At 37.0% G+C, this 25,822-nt stretch overlaps 2 protein-coding genes and 1 long non-coding RNA gene across 3 annotated transcripts in view; 2 read left to right on the forward strand and 1 right to left on the reverse strand.

Moving 5' to 3' along the window:
• LOC115428416 (uncharacterized) overlaps positions 1 to 25,822 on the forward strand; it is a 590,809-nt gene that overhangs the window by 281,451 nt on the left and 283,536 nt on the right. The window lies entirely within an intron of this gene.
• Positions 2,619 to 5,456, reverse strand: ndufs6 (NADH:ubiquinone oxidoreductase subunit S6). The gene is made up of 4 exons (XM_030147451.1): positions 5,295 to 5,456; positions 5,035 to 5,088; positions 3,849 to 3,971; positions 2,619 to 2,759 (listed from the first exon to the last, which is right to left on the reverse strand). Exons 1-4 carry the CDS (start codon positions 5,436 to 5,438, stop codon positions 2,691 to 2,693), a joined length of 390 nt encoding a protein of 129 aa, XP_030003311.1. The 5' UTR covers positions 5,439 to 5,456; the 3' UTR covers positions 2,619 to 2,690.
• lpcat1 (lysophosphatidylcholine acyltransferase 1) overlaps positions 12,385 to 25,822 on the forward strand; it is a 39,600-nt gene continuing 26,162 nt past the window's right edge. Inside the window, exon 1 of the mRNA XM_030147443.1 lies at positions 12,385 to 12,652. Within this exon, the coding sequence (XP_030003303.1) occupies positions 12,566 to 12,652 (87 nt within the window). The 5' untranslated portion in view covers positions 12,385 to 12,565. The remainder of the gene's footprint in view (positions 12,653 to 25,822) is intronic.

A 25,822-nucleotide genomic window follows, 5' to 3' on the forward strand; every position in this document is an offset into this window, starting at 1 on the left:
TCATAAAATCACCTGTGAATTTAAGCTGCGCATTTATGAGTGGTCAGTAAAACAAAAACAGGAAAATACCAGCTTTTCATAGGTAAAGTGTTCTTTCTTTCTTTCTTTCTTTCTTTCTTTCTTTCTTTCTTTCTTTCTTTCTTTCTTTCTTTCTTTCTTTCTTTCTTTCTTTCTTTCTTTCTTTCTTTCTTTCTTTCTTTCTTTCTTTCTTTCTTTCTTTGGAGAGGATGAACACAATTTTTCCACATACATTCATAGATGCTGTGACATACACAGATACTTGCATATATTCTTTACATGCAATACAGTCCTACAATAAAAAGACACACATTTTAAAAAGTAACTAAGAGAACAAAAAAGAATATATAAAAAGAGATCAAATAAATGTTTTTATTATTCTGAGGTGGGGGCTACCAGATGTAAATAATAGGTGTTGACTGAATCATCGTATTGGAATGATGAAAATGTGGTTGGTTGTTGTGATATAAAAACAAACCAGCCCTGGATGAACTGAAGGAAAGAACAACAGGTTTTATGGAAAAGGATGAGATTGTTCTTTAGAGTTGAGTTTAGCTTTTATAAATTTGGTCTGATAAGAGACTGAGTGAAATGAACACAGTCCAATCAATACCAGAGCACTATTTGGCAAAATCAAGCAACTGCTGCACTTACAATCATTTTATTCTATTAAATATTAGGTCTTACTAATAACTTACCTTATGTTATTTTGAACATTTATCACTTGACATGTTAAACCATTTTCTAATTAGTGACTATTTATAACCAGCGATAAGGAGCCTGTTGTAAAATGTAAAACACATAATTTAACAATATTTTAGTAGTTAATAACAGGCAAAAGAGAGCATTATTGACGTGTAAAACATACATGTATGAATTTGCAAAATAAAGTATTTAAGGATTAAGATGTGCTGTTTATTAACTTATAACTAAATATATGATGACAAAGATGGGTGTAAATACTGCTCATGTAGAAGACATAGGAAGTTTAGTAGGCAGCCTGAGATTTTCACAGTAAAGGTAAATGTGTGTTAGCAAGGTCACTAACCATTTATACCATATTAATAAAGTTAGTCTTATTGGAAAGCCGTACACATCTTTGGCTGTGGGACAACAGTTTGGATCTTTTCAGTTGAATGGATCAACATGAACTACTTGCAGACAGATTTCTCTTGCAAGGATGAACCCACCCAACAATAAATGAGTCCACTAATGTGTTCATCATCTACATTTACCAGACATCTATAATGTTAAAGAAGGTTCTATTAAGCAGGGCGATGCATTCAAGAGCAGTGAATAATTAAAAAGGGCTGTTAAATCCTCCACAAAAACACTGTGCTGTTTAATTCAGCACAATTCATATGCTCAGTTTCATCTGAAGATTTTGCCCCTGGCAATGCCTACAACTCAACCAAGCACCACCTCTGAACCACTCAGACTTACCAACCGCAAGACCAGCCAGTCAGCTCTCTGACACCCACCCGGCTTCCCTGCTTCATTTTAACAATGCACCTCTCTCCCCTTCAATCATCCAAAGTGGTCTGACTATAGATGAGGTTAACTACAGCATACAGCCTTACTTCCAAGAGTCACCAGGGCCAATTATATCAGGCTGACTACTCTTCCCAACCTGAGCTCTATGGTGTGGAAAATGCAGTTCCACTGGCTGCATCACTGGGGACAGAACAGGCTAGTGCTGTCTGGAGCCTGAGCCAAGCGCAGGCCAATTTGGCATGCAGAGGTCTATGGAGAATAAGCCTGATGAAATATATATATGATCTTCTTCAAACATGTATTGTTCCGCACTGCTGTGTCTTATCAGGCCGGCTCCCTCCTGATGTCTTCCAGGCTTGGCAGAGCGAGACTCTACAGCGCAGATTGTGGTGGGCTGATGCACAAGGAATGCTAAGGTTCTCTCAGTGCCCCTTACAGATAACAGGAGACAAGACATATCTGGGATATTTATTGATGAAAGCCAGCCTAAAAACCTGCACTCAATTATTTATGCAGGCGAAGAAATAAGCCCAGCTTTATGTGGATACCAGTTGAGTGGAGGGACATTGTACCTTTAATTAGCAGTGTCATTATGGCTCCAACTAATGCAAAGTCGAAATGCAAATAACCCCATTAGTGCTGCATTTAATCCAGTTAGTGTCAGTCATTTCAATGCAAAATCAAGTCTAGAGTATGGCTTTTACTTAGGACCCAAACAACCTTTCACAATCTTTGTTCAGTCATCAAACATCAATGCAGGGCAATGCTGACCTCTGCCTGTCACATGGGGAACTGCAATAAGCAAGACCAACTCATCACTTCTACCTAATGACAGACTGACTTTTTGTTCTATGTAAGGGAGGAGTTTCAAAGCTTTACTTACAAAAAAAAGAAAAAAAGAACACTGTCCACTGCAAAAGTAAAAAGAAAGAAAAAAAAAAGTACCTGAAAAAACTGTTGCATCACGCTGTTTCCAATCAAGACAATTATTTAATGTGCAAAAAAGCCTAAACTTTTATTTTCCCTGGTCTCAGGAGGATATCAACAATCTACCACCTTACACCTACTGTACGTACCACCATTTATCTATCAAAAAGAACACTCTCTCAAACAGACAAGTTATAATTTATTAACCACTATGGCAATTTATACAGGGAAGCAAAGACAGAGCAGCTGTTTCAGTGATGGTGCTTCTGCTTGAACTGTAATCCACAGTAGCCGCATGTGCCCACTTTTGTGTCTTTATCCTGAGCAGAAGGACATAAAAAAGAAAAAAGTTAGAATTTACATTGTGTGAAACATCAGCATAATCTCATTTACACTTCAACAGTAAAAATGCAAGTTGTCAGGGTGAAGGTAAACAAAAATAGAAAAAAGAAAAAAATTTGCACCTGCTACTAAAATGTCTTACAAATTTACTGCATTCAGTATTAATAATTCACATTGAAAAAAATTATGCGGTTTAATAATTTCACTGCTAAATATGAATGAATACACTGAATATCTGGTTGTATTCAACGGAGAATCTTTCATGTCTTTCATGTATGCTGCTGCAAATGATCCACCAATCCAGGTGTTGTGTATCTTAGAAAACCTAAAGTTACCCTGTTCTTTTACTTCATCATAGTTAAAAAGTTCATTAGGTTCAAAGTCAGTTTTTTTTTTTACTTCTAAACACTATGATGAGAATAATAACAGAACATCTTTTTAAAGACATGACTGAACATTTTCACTGGGAGCCTATGCTTAACTGTAACTGTATTCTGACTTAAAGCTTGTAAATGGACACCCGTGATGTGCAGATTCTGATGCAGGACACAGTTGTTGCTTGTTTGGGAGTGACCTTGTAAATGATATTAGCATTGGTGAACATGTGCAAAGAGTACATTGTCTAGTCAACTGCCTTCACTTGCATCCAGAAATCTTGTATATTGCATATTTAGCATAAGACTGGAGAACTGGAGCCATTTACCACCAGCACACTTAAGCTGTCCCTTTGGCAGCAGGGTAGAGAGATAAAGGGAAAAAAATCCAAGATGTTCAAATCCAGCATTCATCAGAAAATTAATGCAAAGTAAACAGACGTCTTTCCAAAGCTAAAAAAAAAAGTAATTATTGAGGATGATCTTGCTAGTCTGCCTGTGTATTTTAGGGCACTGCCACAGCCTGAGTAAATATTTGCATGTTTCAATACCATAAACACAGAGCTCTTCTCTGCAAACAACATGTCACTGTTCATACCATTACAGAATGAACATTAAATTAGTGGTGTTCAAGTTTTGTCCCAAAAAGTCAAACAAACCGAATGAACCACTTAAATGTGCACATGTCCTTACCAGGTTAATGTAGACTTTGGGGTGACCCAAAGCACCTCCACCTCCATCACATGACACCACTCTGGTCCCGACCTCAGACACCGGCTCCTCTGCCACCAACTTAATGGCAAAGTTCTTATTCACCTTAACACAAACAGTAGAAAGCTTTGTCAATATCTACGAGAACAGCTCACATGTGGAATGGTCCGCCGCCAGTATTCATAGATCGTGAGAAATATTATTCACATAAAGTCAGCTTAAAAATCATAGTTAAATGCATGACTGTACTTTATATAAGTTAGTCATATAAACTTAAGGGTGCTTTGTTTTGGTATATGTGCATTGCTCTCCCTGTTTAGAAGAACTTCAGGGTTGTGCTATTACATGTGTTATACTACAGTACTTGTTTTGTTGTACTTCTTGTCATTTGTGACTATCAGTACACGTGGGAGTACAGCTGAAAATCAGTCAATCGGTTAACAGTTTAACAAGATTGGTTAACAGATTTACATGTCTAATAATGTCTAGTTATTATGAAAAATGTAAAGCTCATAAATAAGATAAAATGTGAAGATGGAGTGAATGGTTGGCTATGAAGCATGAATGCCTGATTAACGAAAATAATTTGTAATAATGAATAGAAATGGACATTGTGACATTATAAAATACAATTACAGGATCAAGGAGACTGATGCTGATAGTTTCCACATTACTACATTATGCTACTGCTTTTAAAACATTCGACTGCAAAGAAATATTGCAGTAGAGAAGGAGCCATATGTCATTATGATAGTTTTTTATTTTTAGTTATCCATAAAGATGAATGTCTTTAAGTGAAAAGGATTCAAGCACTACAATACCATTAGAAGAACAGGGTACTATGATGAAAACATGACCTAAACAGGACCTAAAATCAACTTGTGAATGTTGGATGTAAGTGTCAAACATGTGTTTAAGTACAGAAAGTGGGGATATTTGCATGTAAAATACATTATTTTATCGTGTAGTGATCCTGTTAGTGTAGGATTTTGTGGATGGTGTATAATTGTGCAAATGATGACGTAGCATATGGATGTAATTTGGAATATCAACAGAACCAATGAAACGGCATCATTTTTTACAGTCAGCACCGTCAACAGGAAAGCCTCACTGTTCTCCTTTCCTAAAATTTAGCTACTAAGGGCATTTTGGTTCAGCCGTCTCTTACCTCTTTCTGCCTTCCAACAAATCTGGCTCTCCTGGGATCGTTTTCATCAAACACCTACAGAAAAAATAGAAAATAACACATTATAAATTGTGTGGAGTACTAGCTCATATGATGCTGTAGTGTAAGAGCTGGGGTTGTCCGATAATGGAAGCAGTGTTAGCCATTAGCTCCACAAACACAACGCAAAGGTTAGTTAGCAAACGTTAAGGCAGTCGGTAGTGCACATAGTGATTCACAGAAAAAAACGCATTAAATCTTACTTGTCCAGTGTGAGTGATAAGCTCGCCGGTGCTGGAAACCTCTAAACTGTAACGGTGAGCAGGTACAGCAGTCAGTCTCAAGGGTGAGACAAGCGTCTTAACATTTTTACTGAAGGACAGGACTCTGCCCAGTGCGGCCGCCATGTTTACAACTGTCTACATTCCCAGCATGCTTTGCAGAGGGTGTTTGTATGATTCGGACATTGTGCCCTGGGTGTTGCCTTTCAGGTATGAACCGTACCCTGTCATTAAGTTGTTGTCAACAAAAGCGCTCGTATTAAGGTTTAATACATATAAAACGGAAACACTACGGTTGCATCGAATTAGTGTCAACTGTGCGAGATTAAATCAGAATTTCCAACATATCCAAATGGGAAACGCTGTCTGACAGACAATACGCTGGATAAAATGTAACTATTAACATTAACCGGAAGTACTTGTAGTCACAATTCAGGAGCAACGTAGCTGTCGTGTTGAGGTGAATAGTCGTGGGTTTAGGGGAATAACCCCTATTTTGAAGTTGTTATCAACTACTGAAAGGTTTGTACTTACCGTTTTGATTTTTATAAGAATGTGTGACGTTGTGGACTAATGTTTTAGCCGTTTTCATGGACTTTGCAGAACGGATCCCTGTGACATGCTCCTCTCCTTGACATGTTACACAGCTAGCGACAGGCAAACAGGCTGTGTGGTACACTAACAGCATGGATGTGAAGTATTTCAACAATTTAGCACAAGTGACGCTAGTTTTAAAATCTAATATTTGGCTACAGGAATCATGTAGATCATTTATTTTGATCACATGCTCATTTAGCCAATTCTGAACACGTAGTCGAAATCTGCAGCGCCCCCCCAATATTGACTCACAAACTTAACTGATAAGCTTTAATCTAGTTTGATAGTTGTATTTTCCATTTATTATAAATGCGTGAAAGAGACAGTCTGCAGAGTTTTAACTTTCAATTAAAGTACAGATTGTTTTTTTGTATTTTCAAATTCTTCCTTGTGGTCAGAGCATTGTAAACATTCAAGAGTTCCTGATAAATTGTGACATAAACAGTGTTATATTGCGTGTGTTTGTTCCAAGAACAGAAGACTGAAATTAGCTGAAATTAAGTATTACCTAAGTAACACACATAATGATACATTATACTGAGATCAGTATTGTTATTGTTTTTTCACTTTGCCTTAATCGTACATGATGTAGGTTAATTGTAGTACTTTTTGTGTTGAGGATAGGGAGACAGCCCATTGAACTTGAAAAAGTATAACTGTTATTTGTATTTTGGCAATTACAGTTTGTTACAGTAATATATGCTGAGAAATTAACATAAACTAATAGATAAAGGCACTTTGCAGCCTACAGCTTTCACTCATGGTGCACTTCAGAAAAACAAAAATGAATGTAAAAAGGCAGTTAACTATTGTCTCACACACACACACACACACACACACACACACACACACACACACACACAATACAGACCATGATACATAATACAGCCCATGGTACACAAACTGTTCAACACCCACAATGCAATGTGGCAATATACCTGCAGCATGCCACGATACCAATACAAAACAAAATGTGAATGTATGTGTATTTGTGTAAGTGTGTGTCCAAAACATGGAAAAAAGTTCATTACAATTCAGGAGTTAAATTATATTTTTAAGCTTATAGCTATAGAATAGCTTTCTGCAGAATGGGAAAAGCCAAACCATCAATTTTCCCCCATATATTTTCTCAAAAACTTGCTTCTACAGCTAGTTTATCTCTGTCTCTGTCTCTGTGCAGGTTTCTTCATGATGGCACCTCTCCTGCTGAAGCACCTGGCCTCCTCCCTGTCTCGCCAAGCTATCCAGATGAGCCGGATAACTGTTAGCTTCTCCTCACCTGCAGCGAACACGTACAGACGATTCTGCAGCCTCGTCACAGCTCCATGCAGACTACTGCCGTCTTTATCCAGAGTTCAGTATCATGGTCCAGTCCAGCCCCTCTCCTCATCACCCGGCTGCTCTGCTCTGTGGCGACCTTCTCTGTTGGGACAGTGTCAGCTTCTCCCCTGTATCCAGCCATCTGCCGGAATGAAAACCAAAACTGCCCTGAAGAGGCGCTGTAAAGACTGTTTCTTTGTTCGACGTAGGGGACATTTGTTTGTGTTCTGCAAAACAAATCCAAGACATAAGCAGAGGCAGGGATGAAATGTGACATGCTGACGGGGTTTTAAGATTGCTGAGTCTTCTATTTACAGAAACAGTGCTATGCTAATAAAATGTTGTACTGATTCCCTTTTGCTGTGTATTTTTTTTCTTTGAAAAGAAACGTCTATTACTGTCTTTAATTTCACTTTCAAAAGCATTTTAGATGGAAATAGAAAAGTTCAGAAGTCAGACACATTATTGCCTTGTTACCGTTCTGTTAATCGAGACAGAAACTTTATTTAAATGGTCAGTTTATTCATGTAATTTTAGAGACTGAATAAATATTGAAGTTTAAGATGAGTACTTGTCTGTGACGCCAATGAGTATTTAAGCTGTAGACCTGCAAAGACCAATAGATAATTATCAACTCTCTCATATTTGAATATTTTCTGCCTCATTTCCACTATAACAAACTGAATGAGAAGACCAAACTTTGACAGATGCCTTCTTAGACTTTGGGAAACACTGATTGAAATTTTAGACATTTTAAGATCAAAATGAGTAATTGATTAAAAAAAAAAAAAAAAAGACATCCTCTTAAGTCTATAATTCTTATTAGAAATCCTCTTGGATTTGCTGGAAAGTGGGTTCTTCATACAGTTAAAAACAGGCCTGCTCTTTGAGTTCATGGTTTTCACAGGACAGTGATGCTATATGATCTTTTAGATTATGCTACATTGCTTAAGACATTTACCCAAGAATTGAATGCTGTTTTTCATCACTACCTATTAAAGGCATAACATGACATTTTAAATATGATTTTCAGTTACCTAAAATTTGAAGAGGAGTTACTCTGCATATGGAAAAACAATCAAACTCACATTATATGTAAACTTCAGAGGTTACATTCATAAAGTGTCCTAAAAAAATCATAAAAATTTGCTATTTATTTAAATAATTTTCCTTTCAGAGCATTAAAAAAACATCTTTTCCTTTGAGAGCTAAGGTTAGAAACTGTTCAGAGGGGGGAAAGGACTTCAAAGAGGCTGAGGAGCTTCTTACACAAAGGAGAAAATGGCAGAAATGCAAGAAATATTCTCTGAACACAGCAGATTCTATTGCTTGTGGATGATATTTGGGATTAGCTACCACCAATCACAGAAAAGATATATTGATGACAGCTTAGCCATTTTCTTTCCAAGTACTCCTTATATATTCTATAACGCACTAAAGCAAGTAATTGTAAATATTAGTGTTGAATAGGCCTGTGTTTTAAAATATTTTACAAAATTATAGGTGTGACAACATCGAATCTGTCACGTGTTCATAACCTGACTGTGATTAGGCCGTTGATTTTTGTTTTTTTTTCTCTCTTTTTTTGTTCACCAAACACTCACACCATTCATCAAACAACTGCGTCCTTCTTTGTTCAATATTTCCCTCAGAACTGTCCTAAATCAAATGGGCTTGGAATCCTTGCTACAGTTTTTAGTGTAAATTTGTTGTTTGTAAATGCTTCCACAGACTCTTTTCCAATGTTCCACCACATGATGGAGCCAAACACACAAACTTCAACCTGCCACAACATCAGCTGGTCAAACAGGGGCTCCTCTTGCTCTCTTGTGAGACCACAGTAATAGATTATGAATGCGATCCCTTCTACTCAGTGGTTCCTTCGTTATTCTTTTCCAGTATCTTCATTCTATAAAATCTTTACATAATCCTTTGCTGAATGTTGTTTGCTCTTATGATGAAATGGACCGAAGTACTTAAGACATAATAGGTGCTGAAGCACTTAATGGTACTGACAGAATGTAATATACATATGAGAACCTGAGCCTCCCAACAGGAGAATCTACTTGAATAGTTTTATTGAAGGTTAATATTTTCCAAAGGAGGAGTGACAAAACACCTGTATGAGCATCTGAATGTTTGTATCAGACATTTCTACAGAGCAGGGTAGTTTACCATGTATTTTGGCACTAAAGGGCATGATCTGAGATGAATGTGTATCTCAAATTTACAAACAGTTTGGTTTTTAAAGGTTGTTTCCCAGAAATAATGGGATCACTCAGCATTATTCCTTTAACCCACAAAGACCCAAACAGCCACTAGTAACCAAGACCATCTACTGACCTAAACTGTTTAATATCTGTTGATCCACAAATCCTATCAACCCATGTCAATATCTGGTGTAAAATGCAGTTTGTCATCTTTTCATGGTCATCAGATATGACCCATTTGGACGTTCAGAGGCTCCATAGTGAACGTGGAAACATCGTCATCTTCTACAGCATTGATTCATCAGTGAAACCCATGGAATTGGATCAGTGATAGTAAATGGACACACCTGATTTATGTTCAGTTAATGATATATTTTACTGAAAAAGCCACATTTTCTTCAGTTTTCTCCATTTTGATATATTAACCTTTGAATGTACGCTGAGCTTTTATGAACGTCTACATGATCAGTGAATTAAATATAGGAAAATACATGATTTACACTGAAAAAACTCAAAATAAAGAGCATAATATTATAGCAAATGGAGATAAAACACTTAAAGTAGGTTAAATATAGAGAAATATTCATTTGGGAGCTGCCACAAAAATATCACTGAGTCTCTATGGGTTAAATGAAATGAAAATATTTCATGAAATATCCAGATCTAAGATCATGGATATGGTGAAGATCAATCCTCTGTGGCTTTGTGAGTAAATAAAGTTTCATTTGAATGTGGAGTTGCTGTCATCTGGTGAAGTCACTCAACAAATATTATTGGGTGGATCAAATGAAAGAGGAAGTACAACATCAAATATACTGAAGGCGTTATCATGGACACATCTCAAACACACAACACATAATGTCTGTTTGATGGATTATTGTGATGACTCATAACTGAGTCACCATAAATGACACAAAGAAAACCGCTATGTTTATTAAAAATGTATGAACAACGGGAGTCATTTGGAGTTTTGTTGTTGTTGAATTTGCACAACAATTAATGATTAGCAGCAATATTTTTTTTTTTTTTAGGTCACTTAGAATGAAAAGTTTATGTTGATTTTGTGATGCCCTCCACATAAAAGCTTAAACTCAGATCAATGTAAATTATAGCTCATATGTACACAAATTATACTTAATATCTATTGTAAATATTTAAGAATAGAGGCATAATTTCACACCAAGTAAAAGTGTGATTATATATATATTTGCTGTAGCCCATCATTTATTTCAGTGTGTAAAAGTCCTGCTCTTGGAACCATACGCAAGTGAAAAAAAAAAAAAAAAAACAAGTATAAAAATTACTACATTTTTTTGGTATTAAATCATAACAAGAACTATGAGGTGAATCTACAGGGGGATAAGGTGGGACAGACCTAAAGTGATTTAAAGGTGCTTTTTTCTTCTGCACCTCTACATTTTGCAATTTTTAAAGAAAACCAATTGTACTTTTATCAGAATATTTTCATTTTGCTATTAATACTTTTGAACATTGATCTTCTTTTACATTAACAGCATTTGGTAGTGTTTGGTACAGGGCATATTGATAAACTGAGTATTTTTGTGGATCTGTCACTGAATCAATTTAAACCTCATGTAAAACAGATTAGATCCAACACTGCACAAACAGCTGTTTTATTTAGTTTTGTAAATGCTCATTGTTCTCAAGTTTAGTGTAGAGTTGCACAGCTTTTATTTTGAAAGGAAAGAATGGAACTCATCCCGGGAGTATACAAGTATATAAAGAGCCTTTGTTTTTATTTTACATTTAATAGAGGTTCAATTCACAACCCCCAACAAATACAGAAATAAGGACTATAAAAGAATATAAGATGACGTATTAAAGTACTAGATTTAAAAGGCTCAAAAGAAAATATAAGATAATATACCACTTTTATTTGTTTGCTTTAATTATTTGTATGTTGCTAACATATTTTATTTATTTATATAATTTTCACATCATAAAAACATACGCATAAATACATGTTGGCTAAAAATTGCAATAAATGGTTACCAAAAACCGTCAAATGGCTTAACAAGTTGCAACCTCCAGATTCAAGTAATACATCATAATGTATTTAATGTACATTATTATTATTTGTGAAGTGATTAAACTAACATATATTGTTTCACTTTAAGAAACATATGTTTAGATGTATATAGTAGAAGAAAATGGAGACACTCAGGGTTTATGAGCTCAGCTGGGGTCAATAGGTTAACTTCGAGTTCAGTGGAGAATTTTTAACAAATCAAATCAAACATGTAAAGAAGAACAACAAATGTGGAAATGGACGAGAAAAAATACGACATTCTACATTCTGAGGAAAAGAAAATGTAAATCACATGATGACTTCATTTAAATATTTAAAATTCTTTATTTACAAAATGTGTTTCATTTACAAATGGGGTAGGAGGGAATTCAGGTCTCATTTATTCCCATACTTTCCCCATAAGTTATTGCATAACAACACATAAAACAAACAAACAAACAAACAAACAAACAAACAAACAAACAAACAAACAAACGTGCCCATTGAAAAGGTAAGTGCATACACTGGAAGTGATCTTGTGTGGACATGAAAACAACATACAACTGAATTGTTTGCTTGGGTTTTAAATTGCTAAGTTATACATTTAAGTTTAAGCAGTGATTTGATCTCAAATGAAGAACAATCACAAAATCATAAACAATAATGAAAATTGCGAGCATTGTTTTTCACTTTATTATTTGCCCTACATACTTCCGGGAAAACCCTATCAACTGAAATAAAAATACGTCAAACATACAACACATACTTTCTATACCAGCGGTTATTTCTGCCTCGTTAATGTTATGTGGAAAAATAAATTACAGCGTCACCCCTTTTATTGTGAAAGGACTTACCGGAAGTCCCTCAGCCTACTATTCCCAGTGTGTGTGTGTGTGTGTGTGTGTGTGTAAGTGAACTAAACTCCTCTTCGTCACTCAGACAGCATCACACGCAACGTCTCTCCTCCACAGAGAGGATGTCCCACGAAGATTAAACAAGACTTTTTCTACGACACAGAAAGAAAAACTAAACAAACAAGACGCGGCAGGACTTTTGTTTTAATTTAATTTTATTTGTAGTGTGTCCGTTTGTCAGCAATGAAACAGTCCGACAGTGACGCGTTCAGGGTCCACAAAAACCCGTTCACTCACCAGCTGAAATTCACCAAAACAGAGGCTTTAAAGGTAAGAAAATACAGATTCATGTCTTCAAGTCGCCCCGTAATGTTAACTTCACGGACGTGGCCGTGGTGCGTTTACTGTACCTTCCCTTAATATGCAGATATGTGGACAGTTTACTCACACACGTGAAGTAAATGTCCTCAAATGTAGAGGGGAAGTTCAGGGTGGACCTGGGGATGTCGGAGAAATCTGGTCCGTCCGTGTTTTCCGGGTTGTTGTCAGAGAGGAAGAGGCTTTGGAGATTGAAGTGTACGGAATGAACTCCAAATGTGAAGAAAAACCTTATTACCTTATGTAACTCTGTCAGGGAATGTTTACTTTTGATGTTTTTCACTATGAATAAAAAATAAAAAAAAAACCAAAAACAAAAACATACCATCAATGGAATTTGTAACATATTTCGTTACCTTTTTTTTTTTCTTTTCATTTTTTATGTAGTTTATATATCATTTGTCAGTTTTACAAAGATTAAGATCTTCAGCAAATAATAACAAACTGTGCGACAATGTAGAATTACAAGTATTTAACATAACATAAAAACATTAGAAACATATCACATAACTTGCCAGGGGGTGTAAGGGTTTACAAAAAAATGCCAAAATGTATACAGATGTTCACAGTTCTTGTTGCCTTTTGATGAAGAGAAAACTTAATTGAGTCAATGTACTGTTTGATCTCACTGTGAAAAGCAAGAAAAGAAGTTTTTTTGATGAGAGAACTTGAATTTGTGAATGTGGAATTTTGCCAAAAGAATGATAAGGTTAATAATGAATGTTTCATTAGAATTGGTCTTATTTCTATTAATATCAAAGAGGCCAAAAAGCACATCTCTCCAAAACAACTTGAAATCTTTTTCAGTGTATCTAGCGACAAAATTACAAATATCAAACTAAAAGCTTTGGACATCCAGGCAGTGCCAAAATAAATGAGAAACTGTTTCAGTGTTCACAGAACAGAAAGTCCATTTCACATCAATGTCTTTTTTGAATCTTTTAACAATATGATCATTAGACAGGTAAAACTTATGAATTATTGTATACGAAATTTCTCTAACTTTGTCACATTTCGTTACCTTATTCGAGTTCCGGACTATTTTCTTGCATAAGTATTATTGTTTGTAGTGTTCACACAGTATATGAACACGTGTAATGATATAACAATATGTAAACACAACAAAGTGGGATGTTGGATCATATAAAACTAATGTAATTTTTTTTCCTGTATCTCTAATCTTCTACAGCATTAAATCAGAGTGAAATGCAGTAAAGAATGATGAAATTAAACTTGTGTGAAATACAGTTCCATAGAAGAAAAGCTTGTTTCTGCAGTGCATTTTGTTGCGTTGCATCCAATTCTCTTAAAAATAGCATGGGAAAAGACATGTTTTGCCTTCTCTGTCGTAAAATGAGTGTAAAAGATTGAACATAAACAACATAACCACCTTGATTTTTCATTATCATCTCTGTCCTCTGTGTGTGTAGCCTAATATTATGCAAATATTACAAAACTGTTGGTAAAGGATCACCTCCTGGATTCATAACATTGCATTGGGACATTACAGGACCAAAATGCTGCAGGCCAATCGATTGAATACCATGCTACTGTTCCTGAATGTCAAGTAAAACTGCTTTTTAGATTCTTAAATACTTTCAGATAAGTTGTTTTAAGTGTTTGCCTTTTAGTTCACATTGTTAAGGAAAGCCTATAATTAATAATCAGAGTCAGAAACACTTTATTAATCCCAGATAAAGTGCAAATCAATAGCCATACACAATAATATAATACAACACACAGAGAATGACTTTAAGTGAAAGAAAAAAAACAAAACAAAAACCTGTTAATATAAAGTGCAGAAACAGATTTAGAAATTTTTTAAATTTTTTTCTTATTTTTATTTTATTTTTTTTACAAAATGGAATTATGCATTTTAAAACATTTCCCTGTGGTCTACATAAACTGTAAATGCTATGCTTGGGTCTGAATTCTTCATTAATTCAACTCCACAGGTCCGTCTTCAACCCTATTTCTGAGTAATGACACCAGAAAGGTTGTTTTGAGCGCTGGCCCTTTAAATGCAAATGAGCCACTTCACACCCCACCCCCTCCAGGTTGTTGACTGTGCTGCTCTGTCCTGTTCAACCACTTGTGTTAATTAATACAACCAACATCTGAACATTTTAGGTAATCTGCTCGAAGTTTAGACATATTTTCAGTATGGACTACAACCGCTGCTGCTGACAAACAGTTATGGCGTACTCGGAGAAATGTTTGTCAGAAGTCTTGACCTTATATATGCAAATATTGTGACGTAACTAGTTATAGATGTAACAAATTAAGAAGGAATTGAAAAAGGTTGTAGAAATCGACTCGATTTTTGCCAAATTGAATATAAAAATAGCTTTGCAGCACGTGGAGGGTTCAAATTAAAATTTTTTGAACTATTAGGGTCCAAATACACAAATAAATGTACCAAAGACTAATAAAAGTGGGTTTAGCAAAATATGACCCCTTTAAAGGTTATGTTCTATTGAGTCCAGAAATGCCGCACATAGACAAGTTAAACAGGTTTGTGGCACAATAGTTGTAAACAGTAGTCAACAATTAAGACATTTGGCAATTTTCTCCTGTTCTTCTTTGTGTGTTTGGTCACTTTTAATGTAACTGCCCTATTCACTCCATTGTGAGTGTCATCTGAAACTTGTGGTGTCATTGTAAAACCATGCCACCAACCCACATTCTGCTGGATACATCTGCCAGGCTGGAGTCGAATCCTGATTGGCTGAATTTGCATGTTCGACATTTGCATTAGATTTTCAACCGCACACCTGTTGACAGTCATGAGAGTTTAGTGAAAATGCACCGCAAAAAAACCCCCAAAACATCGGAAGCAAAATGTTTCCTTGTCGGTGCACCGCTTACTGATTGTACTCATATACTGGTCTTCCACATTCTGCCTCTGTCAGGACACACCCCCATATAAAAGCATGTTGGTACACATGCATGCGCTGATGTGGATGTACACACAGGCATGAAACGTTCACAGTGTTTACACGTGGGTGTTAGAATAGGGGCGCAAACAGTTCACCTTAGACTCAGTCAGTTTAGAGGAAGGTGTAATAAGAGTTACAGAAGGCTTCTCTTTGAATCAGATATTTGTAATATTTCTCTTTCAAATGTAAGTTGTCTGCTGTTATTTTCACTCAAAGTGAGTTTTTTCCAATTTAGGAAGAGTCTAATATTGTCAGTTGGTTGCCATCGGAAATAGTTTGTAAAATTGTGGCCAATGTTACTTCATTATTTTGTTTAAGGGGTGTGTATTTGCATCTCTCTGTGCAATTACTTTTTTTTAATATGTTTTAGTTGTGTTTATGTTTTAGTTGTGGTTTTATGTTATTCTTGTTTATGTCTTTATTTTAACTCTGTGACTCAGGGAAAAGCACAGGAATTCCAATGTACCTATACAGCGATGTATCTGTGCAAATGGCAAAATAAAGTCTATTCTATTCTATTCTATTCTATTCTATTTAAAGGGACAAAAATGCCTAGACACCCACTTGTCACCTCAGTTTTTGACAGTAAAAGTAATGAAATGTGGCAACTAATCAAAAAAGTGTACAAGACCAAATCTCTAAGGTCTCTTTATTTATTTGGAGCCACTTTTAGCTGCAGCAAAGCTGTCGCTATTCTTCCAGTGGTGCATTTAAAAAAAGAAAGAAAAAAAAAAAAATTCACAATTTACGTGAACAAAAAACACTCCCAGACACCAGCAAAAAAGGAAACATATTTGAGATGTCACCCAAAAAGCAACTGAAATCACATCCTCCAACATCTCCATCACAAACAACTGCAAAATCTCACATTCCATAAAATACTGTTTTAACAAAATCTTAAAACCAATTTTACCCTCTGTCAGTACAACATTCTCAGGCAGCGAAATCCACAGTTGTATGGCACAATACATTACTGTACTTCTCTGACTGTGGGAATACAGGAAGATATGATAAGAAAATGAGGTACAATTAATGGAAATAAGATGTAAACAGCATTAGCATGACAGGATGTCTGAGTATGGAATACAACAGTTAACACAAATACAATATAGAATAACAGAAGGCATATCTTCTCAGGAGGCGTATCGTTAGCCTCTTAGCATAATTGCCTAAGTCCAATATTTTTTTCAGGTCACAGCCAATGATAAAAAAGGAATCAGTAATGTTAGGAGAGTAAAGTTACGCATGTATCTCAATTTGATCAAAAATATGACTTATACTATGAGGCTGACGATATGAAATATTTCAATTTTTTTTTCTGCACTTTTTTTTTATTTAGAGTTCGTCATTCCAGTGTAGAAGCCTCATGCCATCTATTGGTCAGTCTCTACATGATCTAGTACAGAACCAGTTTCTGCGGGCTGATCAGTACAGATTAATTGACCACGCTTGATTTGTCAGTGTCAAGGTCATATCTACAGGGACCAAAACGTCTTGCCAGTTGCCACCCAGTTTTTGACAGTTTAATGAATGAAAAGTGGTGACTCATCCAAAATTTCCAGGACCAAAACTCTAATGTGTAAGTGTGAGTGCATGCAGGAAGATACGGTATTAAGAACATTGAATAAAATGAATGGAAATGAGAAATAAACAACATTACCACAGTTGGATGACAGGATGTATGAAGATTTGGAAATGCAGTATTTCATCTCTACTAGCAGCCTCTGTTATTCCCATTGTGATCTATTGGGGCTTTTTCAAGCAAATATTGACATACATGTTTGTTTGCGATCCTCAGCATATATACTTTTGATACTCTGTGAACTCCTCATGCCACCCTTTGGATATTTCTCCAGATCCTCCCATGAAGATAGATCACTTGTTTCAATAAGCTGTCAGCTCTTGCCCAAACATGAACCTGGAAGTGGACACTAGTAGGTGATGGAAACCCTAAATCAACTCCACTGATCAATGAAACCTCTCTGCTGCAGAAAATGTCCCCTCATCAGTCAAGTGACAGATCAATGGATTGTCATGTATAGTGATTTGTGGTGTCAGCTGCATGATATTCTGAACACCCACCTAATGCAATCCGACAAACTGAGCAAAGTCGCTTCATCTAGTTTTAGACTGAAATGAGTCTTAAAAACCACTAAGTGTTAAATCTAATGGCAAGTTGGAAGCTTATTGGTGGTGATGTATACCAGTGATGTTTATAATAAATAACGCTAATGCTTGAGTTTTCACTTGCTAGCTTAAAAAATATAAACTAATTTTGCTATTGAGTTTATTTCCTCCAATAATCTATGTAGCTTTTTACGAAGGGCTGCAGGGCGACATTAACTTGTGAGTTAGCATACAAAAATCCCTGCAGCTTTTTCTAGATATACACATTAAAACATACACACCCAGTTGGAGTGTTTTCTCTGTAGAAACACCCAGAACCAAGTTAGACTGGGATAAAATGTATGAAATGTGTTGTCGTAAGAAAAAAGGAAACGCGTTCCCTCCTGTCTTTATCTGTTTAGTCTTTTCCCCATATCCCAAGGGCCCAAAGGTGCCTGCTGTTATGCACAGACATACAAAGGAAATGAGCCTTCATGTTGGCACAGTTGGCTCCCAATAATACTTTTCTGCTGAAGCAACACAGGCCATCTGGTTTTCTTACTTTTACAGCAGCAAAATGCACTCTCTAGCTTTTCCTTCTGTAAGCATTTAGATAGCCAGGCAGGTACTACTTCGCTAGCTGACTCCTGGAGGATTTTTTTACGGGCCAATGTCTTCGTCAGTTTTTCCACTGGAGTTTGTTGCAGATTGTAAACAGTTGTGTGCCTGTGCCAGATGACAGCAGCAGACCAGTAACTGGACGTTAGAGCATGTGTTTGTCTATATTTTTGTTCACACCTCCCCCTGCATGCCTCTGATGTGGTGTAGAGGTGTGGTCTTCCACTTCTGACACGTGTGTGGAGTCACATGTAATCAAACACGAGCTCTGTCGGAACAGGAGCATTTCTAAGATCTCGTTTATATACCAGCATGACATGCGTGTTTGCGTTTGACAGGCAGTATCTATAGATTGTAATAGCGAGAAGGCAAGCTCTGCTGGATGCATATGCACATTCCTGAACCCGCCACCCCGCCTTCCTGGAAAATATCTGTTTCTAACTTCCAGTAAACATGATCAGATGTACTGACTGTAGAGCAGCTACGTCAGCAAATGAAACAGACGGACAGACAGTGGAGCTCATTCCAGCTGAGTCACACATTACCGACCACTGACCATCATATACACAAGGCTACCAAGTCCACATCCGACCAGACTAAATACTGTACCCGTGACACGTAATAGAGCTGCAAGATTCAGACAATAGGAATCTGTGTCACCTACGAGCCCTTAGTGTGTCTTATTGTCATTTTAGCAGATTAGTTTACCTTTAGCTTTGACCTGGTGGATTTCCCCTCCACTTTGCTTTACTCCCAGGCTGACACACAGACTAAATCTGAACATCATCAACATGACAACCAAAGACATGCTGAGTGTTTCCTGGGTCTCCAGGTGCATTTTAGACCACAGTGCTCTCTGTTAATTGAAAACAATTACCCAGAGCAATTAGTCCTCACTATGGGGTGTCAGTGTAGTTAAGAGCGTGCTGGGCCACATTTTACAGTGTAGGTCAGGATTATGTTGCAGGGCTATGGAAAAGTAAATTCTGTTTACCCAGGTCCACATCAACTGGACAGTAACCTTTAAGTGACTGTTGCCATTTTGAGCAACCATGAGGTCATAAATGTGAATCATTCAGAGTTTGTAAAAATGTTGATGGAAAGAGTAACAATGATTATGCATTATCTGTTATTAATATGAAACGATCTGCCCAAAATCAGGATAGTGCTGTACCAGCTAATTGGATATCTAACTACATCTGCTATAATACACACATTTAATGAGTTCTTTCTTTGGCATCTGGGCAAAGACAACATCAACAAAATTAAGGATTGCATCATTATGGGTTAAGGTTATTGTGCATTGGTGTAGATAAAAACAGGTTGCATATCTTAATTAATTAACCCAGCAAACACCACGAGGGAAACAAAATACACAACATTACACAACTATATGTTTACTGGGTCTAGAAAATTCTCTTAGTGAGTCCTTTAGAAATTATTTAATTTAGGAGGTTTTTTTCTTAACCTACTTTCAGACCAAGTAAAACGGATGACATCTGAGAACAAGTCCTCCTCTGTGGGAGATCCTTGATTTGCCCTTTGCCTATGCTGTTGTGTTGTAGAACTCTGCCGTTTATTTCTGTGCACCTTATGTCTTGTCTGTTTATTACCCCGCCACCCGAAGGGGAGGCAAGGGGCATTATATTTGGTTCAGTTTGTTTGTTTGTTTGTTAACACTCTAGCAGCGAAACTGTTGGATGAATTTATTCCAGATTGGGTTTATAGATTGCCAGTGACGCAGAATAGAGCTCATTACATTTTGGGAAAAGTTGGTCAAAGTTAAAATTTTTTATGAATTTCTAAAATCTTTTTTTTTCCCCATTTACTTATAATGAGCGAAATTTCACATTTCTGTAACAGCAAAACTATCTGGTGAATTCATACCAAATTGGGTTTATAGATTGCCAGCAACCCAGAATGGATCTCATTACATTTTGGGAACAGTAGGTCAAAGTTCAGATTTTTTATGAATTTTTAAAATCTTCTCATTTACTTATATTTGAAATATGTACGAGGGGCGGGTTTTGTTGTGCCTGGCACCACTTGTTACATTATATATTATTTTTCAACGTTATGTTGGTGCAGTCAGGAGTTTCACTTTAAGTTGAACAAGGTGATTGTGTGTTTATAGGTGTCAGATGTTGGCCTTTGCATGGCATGGATCTGTATGGCAGTGTTTGCATTAGATTGACAGACGTGTGCAGTGTGTGTGTGTGTGTGTATTGAAAGCAGACACACTGAGTTGTAGGACAAGTTGGATACTCCACCCCTTAAAGGGATATAGGACATTTTAGAAAATACCTGTTTGTCATCCACCTAAAGCAAAATGAGAGGCCAGTAGCAGTTTCCTACCTGTCTGCTAAATATGAATCTACTGTTTGGACCCAGGTAAATTTATGTAACACAATCAACAAAGGGGTTAAACATCTAGAACATCTAGGCTGGCTCTGGTCTCTGCCAGTTTTTACACTGCCGCACTCACACACTAAACAGAGGGTGTGTGTGTCAGTGGGTCCACGGTGGCTTCCGCTAGTCGCCTAAATATTTTAGCTCTCAGAAGTCAGTGAATCTACGCCTCAGGTCAAAAGACATTTGCTGCTAGTCAGTTTGAATAGCAAACATTCACTTGGTGCTAAAGTCATTAATCTTTCAGACATCTAGACTTCAGACTAGAACTACGCACAAAGTTAGAAGAGAAAATACGATGAATTTAATGCTTGACTTGCCATTACAACTCACCAGTCGTAGCACATTATTACACCATAAGTATCACAAACCGTTGTTTTGTTTTTATGATTCTTGGCTCTGGTTAGAAATATTCATTAATTAGGTACATTTTGTTTCTGTCTATTGTAACTAATCATCAGACAAACATCTACATTAACTGTGTGGGATGTAAGAATGTACATTTTTGTAATTTTTACTTTATTCTAAGAGTGCACAGCATTTTTTTATTTATTTTTTTCTGAAATGTGTGTTAAAATGTTTTTCTAAAAAATGTAAAAAAAAAAAAAATTCTTGTCAATAAGTTCTTGGGCTAAGATCTACTCACAGGGTTATATAATGACTTTGTTACCCGTTGCTTGATTAAGTTCATGGTTTTACAGAGTCAGTAAGCTAGTGTTTAACTCATTGCTGATCACAGAATGTTCACATAGTTCTACCCCTTTTCTTCCAAATATGGTCACTTCTGACTCCAAAAACCCTACACGTTGACAGCCAAACTGTGAACTACTGGCGTCAAAACGTTTGTTAATCAACCAGTGGTAGCATCATCGTTTGTCCATAAGTATATACAGTCTATGTGTTTCACTCATCTATGAACATTAGCCAACTCAGTTTCTAAGCTAATAGCAGGTAGTATTGCACACAGTTGCTGCTGTTGAAAAACTTAAAGAACAAGAAAAGCACTCAGAGAGCGCAGACCTCCGCCAAGACAGATCTGCCCACCCCCCCACCAAAATGTAATCATTTCTTCATTGTACCAGTATCAGCATTTCCTGAAAATTTCATGAAAATCCGCCCATAACTTTTTGAGTTATCTTGCTAACAAACGAACAAACAAACAAACACGCACGGACGCAAACACACAAAGCAAAGTGATCACAATACCTCCTGGCGGAGGTAATAATTAGGACTTTCTTGCAAAAACCAACTTGAGTCTCGTACATAGAAACCAGTGTAAGGCTGTTATCATGGATGTAAACAAGTGAGACAATTATAGGCTCATAGGAAATGGACTTACCTAATGTTAACATACAACCAGCTCTCAGTGCAAAGGAGACTTCAACACAAACTTCACATATTACCTTTTGAATCATTATGTTTTTAGTACTGTCGCTTCATAGCAAGAAGTCCTGGTTTGATTCCACTGCCAGTCAGCATAGACGTTTCTGTGTGGGCTCTCTCTGGGTCCCTCCATCCAAAAACATGCACATTAATAGGTTAATTGATCAACTAAAATCATACATAAGTGTGAATAAGAAAGTGAATCATGTTTGTTTGTATACGTCAGCTCTGTGATGAACTGGTGATGTGCCCAGGGTTTACCCCACCTTTGCCTGTTGATAGCCGGGATAGACTTCAGCACCCCCATGACCCTCTGGTGGACTGAGCAGCCCAGAAAATGGATGGAGAGATGATCATCATCCTGTTTCTGTATGCAAGTACAGCTCAAATGCTAATAAATAGGAGTTTTAAACCCCTTTAGAATGATGTGGGAATGCTAATTTCTATTGGAAGTGACCCAAGTGTACCTTTACAGTAAATTTAAAGGTGTCAATAATAGATGGGCTTCTAGCCCATAAAACACCAAAAATGACTCCCTTCTACCCCGCCCTAATTCATTCTCATGCCACCTCCTGAGAAAATGTCAGAGGATTGTCCCCGATGGATTCGTTAAGGTCTGATGATGAGTGCACTGTGCGTCAGGCGTGAGGGGGTGGGGAAGCATGGAGAGGCGTTAGAGCATCATAAATCACTCCCATTACTGTTTATTTATTAATACTGGCCTGCAGTGTGCACCTGGGCTCCCTGACACAGAGAACCACGCAGCAAAGAAAGGAAAGATGGGACTGGAAGGGGAGGGGTGGTAATATTCCCAAGAGGGGTGGCAAAAAGCACATCAATGTAAAGGCAGGGGGAAACAGTTGAAGGCAGGGCACCATGATGAAGGAGGGTGCAGCCAAGCAAATATATGTACAGAGTGAGAGATGGATGGATGGACGGACGGACGGATGGATGGATAGAGAGAAACTCCCTCGGGACTGGAGATTACTGTGAAGCAGGCCGGGAGGTTGATGAGAGGAATGAGGGAGTTGGATGAAAGTGTGGGATGAGGATGAGGAGGAGGAGGAGGAGGAGGAGGAGGAGGAGGAGGAGGAGGAGGAGGAGGAGGAGGAGGAGGAGGAGGAGGAGGAGGAGGAGGAGGAGGAGGAGGAGGCTTAAAATGTCACACAGTCTGAATTTACACCGAAGGCCGTGACTTTGTGACCCTGTTAGCACAGACAGACACACACAACATGTCTCTCATTACACAGTAAGAGAAAAGGCATGACAGGTCAGTCAGATGACTTATCTCTACTCTGGGACACCGGCTTCAGTAAACTTTATTTCTCTGAAGATACTGTCTGACCAGAGACTGAACTTGTCCAGGTTTCAGCCTCTGTTTGCAAAAAGTGCCGGATTCCAATTCTTATCTCATTTCCTACCTTCAGATTTATTCAATAATATCTCAGTGGTGTTATGCAAAAGCATTTTTTCCTGATAATAAGACAAAAGTCCTCTAAAGTCCTTAAACACATCTTATCTAACATTAATATGCATTGGATTTGTAAATATGGAATTCTTGAGGGGATTCTGACCAGTGTGATTCAAGTATGACTGTGACTATCCCTGTGTTCAATTCAAAGATAGTTGTTTGTTCTTTCCTGTCTGAACATACTCAATATGCTACTGCACCTCCAAAAAAAGATCAAACAAAGATCAACTTGTTTGGATCTGATGGGGTTCAGTATCTATGGTGATGGCCTGATGAAGAGTAGCAAGAAAAGTGTGTCAGTACTGTAGTGACAGAGCTATGGGCTGTGTTGTGTGACTGTATGACTGTATATGACTGTAATATTTAGAAAAACAAGCCTATGTATGAAAGCTGCATTCCAACACCACTGTGACCCACAGCATCGCTCTAAGACGTCCATGTACTTTCTAAAGGAGACTGGCATGTTGCCTGATGTGAACCCAATCCAAGACTAGCGGTGCATTCTGCACTGCAGTGTGGCAAAGACTGTGCAAATAAATCAGAGAATGTAGCCTGTAAATTATATTTAAGGCGCATGAAAGTTACAGTAAAATGATTTCAGTGGTGCAACATGGGGCTAATTGAATGAATCCAGCTTTTGATGTCTAAAAATTGTGAAGAACGCCTGTACATTAAAAAAAAATCAAAGCTCTCAAATGCAGCCTATTTACTTGTTGTGATATATTAATATTACAGTATATAACATGTAGTTGTAGTTAAGGATGAGTGTTTTTGAATAATGTTTTATCTTCAATCCATGTAGCCAGATATTGATCGATTAAAATCATAAATAATCTGTTACATTACATTTTTGGCCATAGGTTGTACTCCCTTTTTGGGAGCTACTCTATCATACAGTGTATTATCATTCAGACAAAACATATTGATATACAGTACTATGTAAAAGTCCTCAGCCAACATTAAGTTTGTTGGTTTAGCAAAGTTCTAATAACCATATATGTATTTCTCAGTCTCTGTTTTAAGATCCAATCTGTATATGTGACGTATGAACAGCAGGAAAAACAAACGTTTCAGGGGGAAAGAAAAAAAACGAAAGGAGAGTATTTAGTGTGACTTTCCTTTGCACTTGACATGTCTTTTACCCTTTTGTTCAGACAATATGAGATTTATTGCAGGAATTTTCTGATGTTTATACCTGGTTTCATTCAACACGTCAGATGTTTCTAACTGTTTGTGCTGCTTCTTGTCATGGGGTCAGGGGTCACACTGAACAGTGACCTTAACCTTTAGAGCCAATGCAGTTTAGTTTTATGTGTCTTTTTAAGGCTGTGCACATATTTCCTATATTTTCTTGTTGTATCTTAAGAAAAGGGAAAGAGAAAAATATGTCTGCTCATTTCAACCCTGGAAAATCAACACGCGTAGAGGTGGCCTTAGACCTTTACACGGGCCTCTATATATACAGTTGTAGAAAAAATTATTAGATGCCTAAATTATTAATGCCTGGTACAACTGAAGGTACATTTGTTTGGACAAATATAATGATAACAATAAAAATGGCTCATAAGAGTTAATTTCAGAGCTGATATCTAGCCATTTTCCATGGTTTTCTTGATAATAACCAAAATCCCTTAAGTTCTTACATCAATAGCTATGGCACTGTACTGACAAAAACAGTGCTTTTAGGGATTCCATGTTTTCTTTTCTGTCACATGATACACACAGGAGTTAGTACATGATTGCATAACCATTGTTTTTGATGACTTTTGATGTTCTAATAATTTTTTCAGCGACTGTATTTTTGCCACCCAGCCCACTGTTATCCAAGTTTTTGCTTAAGCGCTCCAGTGAGTCTACATGGTGTTGACTCTTAGTCAGCGGATGTTGGTGTGTGTCATGGAGTGAGTTGGGAACTGTGCTTAAACTAGTCTGGATAATCTACTGGAATAAACTTTAAAATGGCAAGTTTTAACAAATGTTCAGATTGTGCAATAAGTCAGTCATGACTAGTTCTTTGTGCCATTTTTCTTTAGGGGATTTAACCATCTGAAATGCCAGGGCTTGGCTGGGACATGCCATAGACCGTCCAAAACCATTTGCTCTCTGGCTCTTTTTGCAAAGCCAATGTCATTACAAACTAAAGCCAAGATAATTGGGATTGGTTTGACTTGTTGTTTCCATTCAGAGTCATAATGG

Source organism: Sphaeramia orbicularis, chromosome 11 (genome assembly GCF_902148855.1).
Source record: "Sphaeramia orbicularis chromosome 11, fSphaOr1.1, whole genome shotgun sequence".
Classification (NCBI taxonomy): Eukaryota; Metazoa; Chordata; class Actinopteri; order Kurtiformes; family Apogonidae; genus Sphaeramia; species Sphaeramia orbicularis.

Bases quoted from the DNA above. Each gene is read 5' to 3' on its own strand.
- ndufs6 (XM_030147451.1), bottom strand. From the start codon at position 5,438: ATGGCGGCCGCACTGGGCAGAGTCCTGTCCTTCAGTAAAAATGTTAAG. The intron at 5,089-5,294 runs GTAAGATTTAAT...TTTTTTCTGTAG, and splicing joins TTATCACTCACACTGGACAA to GTGTTTGATGAAAACGATCC. The intron at 2,760-3,848 runs GTAAGGACATGT...CCTTCTGCTCAG, and splicing joins CCAAAGTCTACATTAACCTG to GATAAAGACACAAAAGTGGG.